At 43.3% G+C, this 6,598-nt stretch overlaps 1 protein-coding gene across 1 annotated transcript; it reads left to right on the top strand.

Moving 5' to 3' along the window:
- Positions 1-114: 114 nt before the first annotated feature.
- On the top strand, positions 115-6,361 carry LOC310650608 (von Willebrand factor A domain-containing protein 3A-like). Its single transcript, XM_083380189.1, has 7 exons — positions 115-272; positions 1,064-1,208; positions 2,237-2,388; positions 2,613-2,739; positions 4,108-4,205; positions 4,433-4,497; positions 5,173-6,361. The coding sequence occupies exons 1-6, from the start codon at positions 196-198 to the stop codon at positions 4,461-4,463; spliced, it is 630 nt and encodes a 209-aa protein (XP_083236315.1). The 5' UTR covers positions 115-195; the 3' UTR covers positions 4,464-4,497; positions 5,173-6,361.
- Positions 6,362-6,598: the final 237 nt, after the last annotated feature.

Genomic DNA, 6,598 nt, shown 5'->3' with positions numbered 1-6,598 from the left:
GAAGGTTGGTTTGATGGGATTCCTGGCCACCATCCACCTTTTATCCTGATTCCGATGCTTTAGATTAAACCTTGTGCTAAGTAAGACAAAAAAAGTGTGGTCAACAGTGACAAATTCTCTTTCTTAGGCAGCCGCCGATTCTTTGGGGTCATCTTGGAAGCCAACGTTTGCATCCTCATTGACACATCTGGTTCCATGGAGCACACCTTGAGTCTGGTTGCCAAAGAGCTCACTTCCCTAATCTGGGAACAGCTGAGGAAGAAGGCCACCAAGTAAGGAAGATGCAAGAATAGTAGCTTACCTCATTCCAGTCACAACCAGTCTCAGACTGGTAAGTTGTCCTCATAAGCAGGCTTCCCCTGTCCTCACCCCCACATTTCTCACAAGGGATCAGAAATGAGCTCTCTGTTTTCTGTTGACATATACAGTAAGAGCGCTAACTGGTTGTAGGATAGCCCCATATATCTACAGCTCTGGGAATGCTTTGGAGGAAACCTACTGAGTGAAGATAGTGCATCTGCCGAAGGTTCTGGTGGGAATTCCCAGACAAAGTCCCACTTGCTCTCATGTGCAAGAAATAGTTGACCTACTAGATGTGTTTGGAGTTGATTGCTGTTATTAAATCATACACAAAGAAATCCTGATCACAAGCCAACCTAATAACGCAGAGGGTGTGGCCTTGAGAAACTTGTGTGACCTTCAGAGCTGTCAAAAAATGAAATGTTAACCTGGTAGAAGGCGTGATGTACACGATTAGAGATTAAACTAAGTTGATGCAACTTTCATCCAGATTTTGTGATGGCCTTAGGCCGTTTTGGAAGGTGGCTTCACAACGTGTTACTTAAAGGATGAGTCTGGTCCTTGCTCAGAAGGAATGGAATGTTCCAGAGATAATGAAAGAAAAACCACTAGTTCTCATAGACATAATCAACAAATTGCCTGAATTGTAATTACACGATCTATTGGCCCCTTAATTTCACATATCTCAACGTGATCCTCGCCACAGTTTTGCTGATGTGGTTGTCCACGTTGATTGGGCTTCCTGATGGATCTTTCTCTCCAGGTTCAATCTCATCGCTTTCTCAGAAGAGGTCCAACTTTGGCAGAAGACCCTCGTGGAGGCCACTGATGAAATGTGCCACGAGGCTGCCCAGTGGGTGTCACTCTTTCAGGCTCATGGAAATACATCCATTTTGAAGGCTTTAAAGGTTTGTTCAGTTGGACAGAAGCTTCTTAGTTAAGCAGTGTTGCCGTGAATCCTGGGGCCAATGGCATAGAGCAAGTTCCAAACTTAGCAACTTTTAAGACTCGTCGACCCCAACTCCCAGAATTCCTCACCCAGTTGTGAATTCTGGGAGTCGAAGTCCACAAGTCTTAATGTTGCCAAGTTTGAAGACCCCAGCGTAGAGAATGGGTTTTCCCTTCAAAAAATATCATCATGTGCTATGGATTTTCTGGATTCCAATGCAATTTTGCTGGAACGTGCTAGTGCAGCCATGTCAAACTCGCGATGTCATGTGACTTCGCGCAACATGCCGGAAATGGGGTGGGCGCGGCTTCTGCTTAATGTGTCTGGTCCGTGGGCCGGCAGTTTGACACTTCTGCTCTAGTGGGAATTCTCTTGAGACTATTGTGGAGGGAAACTCAGCCATTTTGTACCTGACTTGTAGTATGAATGAATATACATGGAAGAATTATGTTAGCTAGGTTGCCTACAGACTACAGTTAGTTCTCTACTTACAACTGTTTGTTTAGTGACTGTTCAAAGTTACAACAGTGCTGAAAAAAAAGTGACTTTGGTTATTTTCCACACTTAAGGCCATTGCAGCGTCCCGGGGGGAGTGTCACATGATCACAATTCAGACACTTGGCAAATGGTCCATATTTATGACGGTTTGCAGTGCCCCGGGGTCATGTGATCTCCATTCATGACCTTATGACAAGCAAAGTCAATGGGGGAGGCATGGTTTCACTTAAAACTGTGGCAAGAATGGTCGTAAAATGGGGAAGAAACTCACTTAACAGCTGTCTTGCTCAGCAACAGAAATTTTGGGCTCCACTGTGGTCATAAGTTGAGGACGACTTGCTGTTCTCAAAATGCAGACAAAATCCCATTGACTTCATTCAACAAAGCACTTTCCCCTCTGCGACCTGGTGGGTGAGCTAAACTTTTCATCCCAGTGTTCTAGCGTCCAAGCTGCCGTTTAATTCGAGATGGTTGTGTTGTCATTTTCAGAGAGCCTTTAGTCTTGAAGATGTGGAAGCCCTCTACATTCTGACTGATGGGAAACCTGACACCAGTTGCAACTTAATTCTCAACGAAATTGAAGCGCTGACGAAGAGTCGGGCTATTACCATCCACGCCATTTCTTTCAATTGCTCGGACAGGTATCTCTCGCTCGGCAGCCCCAACTGATTATTATTTTTTTTAAAAAAAAAATTTAGTCTTTTGGAATTTAATCTTGGGCCAAGATGAGAAAAGCTTCTGCAACACGACCACGTTAGCAAGTTGGCCAACTTCCCGGAGTCTTCCGGATTCCTTGGAACTTGCTGTTGAGGATTGAGCTCAAATGACTTCCCCTTTGGCACCTTCTCCTTGTTGTCTTCGACAGAGTGGCCAATGACTTCCTCAAGAAGCTCGCCTTCCAGACTGGTGGACGCTACCATCGTTGCCACAGAGATGTGGATGGACTGTTGGCTGCACACCAACTGCTTTCGCAAGGCTTTAAAGATGAGGAGGTATCATTCCTTGACCCAATCAGTTAATTAATCTTCATTCCCAATACTTTTACAATGAGGTCACGGTAAGCAGTGTGCAAACACCTGGGAAGATTAGATTAGGATTAAATCAGTTACAGTCAGTCAATGTTTATCAGTTTTGGTGATATGCTGGTTGGGAAATTCTGTAAGTTGAAATCCACTTATCTTCACGTTGTCACGATTGAGAAACGCTGCATTGTTTGTTTGTTTATTTATTTATTTATTTATTTATTTATTTATTTATTTATTTTATATACTGCCCTACTCCCAAAGGACTCAGGGCAGTTTACAAGGCAAAATTTAAAAACAATACAATACAATATAAAATTAAAATAAAATAAAATTAAGTCTAGCCGCCAAAAATTAAAATCACAACTTAAAAACATTAAAACCTCTCAGTCCAGACCAGATAGCTCAAAGAGCCAGGTTTTTAGGTCCCGGCGAAATGAACGAAGGTCGGGGGCAGTCCGGAGTTCCGTTGGCAGTTGGTTCCATAGGGCAGGCGCACCCACAGAGAACGCCCTCCCCCTGGGGATCGCCCGTCGGCAATCCTTGACCGGCGATACCTTGAGGAGACCCTCCCTGTGGGAGCGCACAGGACGATGGGAAATTGACGCTGGCAGTAGGTGCTCCCTCAGATAACCCGGGCCCATGCATTAGATGTTGCAAGGTCAGGACCTTCGACAGCGTGGAGTCTTAACTCAGGGCTGTTGACCCCTGTAGATTCAACCAACTTCCTTCCTTCCTTCCTTCCTTCCTTCCTTCCTTCCTTCCTTCCTTCCTTCCTTCCTTCCTTCCTTCCTGCCTTCCTTCCTTACTTCCTTCATTCATTCATTCATTTTATTTATTAAATTAACATGCCACTCATTGTGTCCAGAGATCGCTCGGAGGGGGTGTGTGGCGGCAGGGGGTTTACAAACATTAAAACCACTACACATTATATCGTCTATGGAGATAATCAATCATTCAGGTCACGGCTTTCCCAAAAGTGCTTTTTCCAAAGGCAACTGGACTTCGTTTGTTTTTTCCTTGAAGACTTTTCGCTTCTCATCCAAGAAGCTTCTTCAGCTCTGACGGTCAGAGCTGAAGAAGCTTCTTGGATGAGAAGCGAAACATCTTCAAGGGGAAAAAACCAAAGTCCAGTTGCCTTTGGAAAAAGCACTTTGGGGAATTACAAATTACATTATTATTATTCCTCTAGCAATTTCATTTCCGGCAGTGATCACCTCTCCGTGATCCCTATTCTCAAAGGTTGTTTGACCTTTGACCTTTGTTTCCTTTCAGGATTAAGTGCTCTTCACCTAAACAAAATGAAATGTTCTTGGTTTTTTTCTTTTTCTTTTTCAGGATCCCGTTTTCCCTTTGTTTGAAGGAGACGATTTGAAGAAGCTTGTCGAAGAAATTGATAAAGCTAGGAAATATTTAACGCAGGCAAGGATGTTTAGGTGAATGTCTAATATTTGGGCTGTGGGCTTGTCAATTTCCCTAATTCTTGTTCCTTTGTTTGAAGGATTGTTGGTGTCTTGCTTGCTCTTTGGGACTGGTCTTCATTTTCTTTTAATTACATTTGGGGGATGGGAAAAAGTCTCAGGGCGCTGCTATTGCATAAAATAAGCAGGAGATGAAAGCAAATCATAGATAATAATGTTTTGTACCTTTCCTTTTTGACTAGATCACTTTTAGAAAAAAAAGAATGCGAATGAGAAGAACTGTCTCACTTAATCCAGTGGCTTCCAGGTAGAATGTACATATGTTTGCTGGTTAAATCTTTCCTTCTAAATAGTTGAGCCTTTTTCAGAAAGATATCTATTCCGAATATGTAAAAAGTTTCAAAAACACCAATCGTGGCCACATATATAGTTACAATTGGTGAGTATTTCTAGTAACCGTAAGAAAAAAGCCAACAAGGAAAACTACTCAATTTAGCATAAAGGTTTCAAATTTGAAAGAGTTGTATTTTGATGACAGGTTATCCTCAACTTAGGACTCATAGCTGAGCCCACAATTTCCGTTGCTAAGTGAACGTTGCCCCATTTCTTGGCTGAGTTGTGAAGTGAATCACTGCCGTTGGGAAGTTAATAAACAACAATTGTTAAGGGAATCCTGCTTCCCCATTGGCTTGCCTTGTCAGAAGGTTGTGATTCCGGAACACCGCAACCGTCATAAGTACGAGTCAGTTGCCAAGCCTCTGAATTTTGATCATGTGACCCTGGGGATGCTGCAACGGTGGTTTGACAAATGGTCATAAGTCCCCCTTTTTCAGTGCCGTTCTAACTCGGACGGTCGCTAAACAAATGGTTGTAAAGTGAAGTATACCTCATTCGGACCCAACAGAATCAAGCAGAATTACCTTATGAGTGAATTGCGTCAGTGGTTGTCTATCAAAATCTTACTCTGTCGTTCTTTTAACAGAACCAGCAAAGGAGTTTTATTTTTTTTATTTTTTTCACAAACCGCTGCTACGATATCCCCGTTGACAAATCTTCCTTCCTTCACGCGGGAATTCTGGAATGAAAACAAAGAAGCTTGAAAAATCAGACTTTTCTCGTTCTTTTTATATTGCCCACAGAATAATTGCATCGCTCCCCGCCCCCCCAATACTAGGACCGCCTCTCTTCCCTGCTTCAACGCACCCACCCACCCCACCAACGGTGGCACCTAATAGGCGATTGTGATTAATCTGGGGTCTGTTTACAATCCTTTCAGCTTCGCCAAATGCAGCAAGAAACATCGTGTTGTTCACTTCGCTGTAGTTTTATAAGTTTGTTTATGGAGTGCGCACTTTTTGAAGATGAAAGAGGATGTCCCCAGACGCTGTTTTTTCTTTCGGGGGTGGGGGGAGAAACTTCCCACAATTCCCATCGTCTTCTGGATTTGGGGCTTCCTCCTTCTCTCAAACACATAAAGGAGAGGAAAAGGTAAGACAAGATCTCTTCAAATGGATTCCCCAGATTGCTGTCCAAGGTCAACATTCCTGGAAATATTCGACATTGTTGATCCCGTCCATCCCGCGTCAGATTCCAGTGAAAAAAAGGTTAATGAGAAGATCAGTGGAGATTTTCAGTCAATCCAGCTCAGGTCGTTTTACCTTGAAGACGTTTTACTTCTCCTCCCAGAAGCTTCTTCAGCTCTTCGGCTTCTTGGATGAGAGGAACTGAACTGAACTGAAGTTTTTGGATGAAGAAGAACTGGAGAAGCTTCTGGGAGGAGAAGCGAAACATCTTCAAGGAAAAACAAAGCAAGTCCAGACGCCTTTTGGAAAAAAAAGCACCTTTGGGGTTGAGGAGAACGTGTGTGTCGCAAGGCACCATCTGTTATACTGTGTGGTGCAGCGGATAAACAGAACTTGAAAACCGAGGTATATGTTACTCCCTGAGAAACACAAAAAAACCCCTGCATTTTTTGAAATTCTGCCAGTGTGCCATCCTAGAACTATACTTCTCTTTGATAAAAAAAGGAAAAGAAAAAGAAATCAATCAAATCCTCTGTCACCATATGTTTCTTTTGGAAAGACGGAGGGAACATTTCGAATCTTCATGATCCTTTCAGTGTCAATAAATTTTGTGGAAGAGTTCTCCTGGGAAATAGGTTTTATTTAATACTTGGTTTTCTTCGTGTTTGCTTCTTCACTTTGTCCCTCTCGTAGCTCCTCATCACCACCAATTGGCCTATTGCTAGATTTAAGGTAAAGGTAAAGGTTCCCCCGCACATGCGTGCTAGTCGTTTCCGACTCTAGGGGCCAGTGCTCATCTTCGTTTCAAAGCCGAAGAGACAGCATTTGTCTGAGGACGTCTCCGTGGTCATGTGGCCGGCATGACTAGACGCCAAAGGCGCACGG

The sequence above is a fragment of the Vipera ursinii genome (assembly GCF_947247035.1).
Source record: "Vipera ursinii genome assembly, contig: scaffold_401, whole genome shotgun sequence".
NCBI classification, from domain to species: domain Eukaryota; kingdom Metazoa; phylum Chordata; class Lepidosauria; order Squamata; family Viperidae; genus Vipera; species Vipera ursinii.
This window is presented reverse-complemented; position numbering and strand designations above follow the sequence as displayed.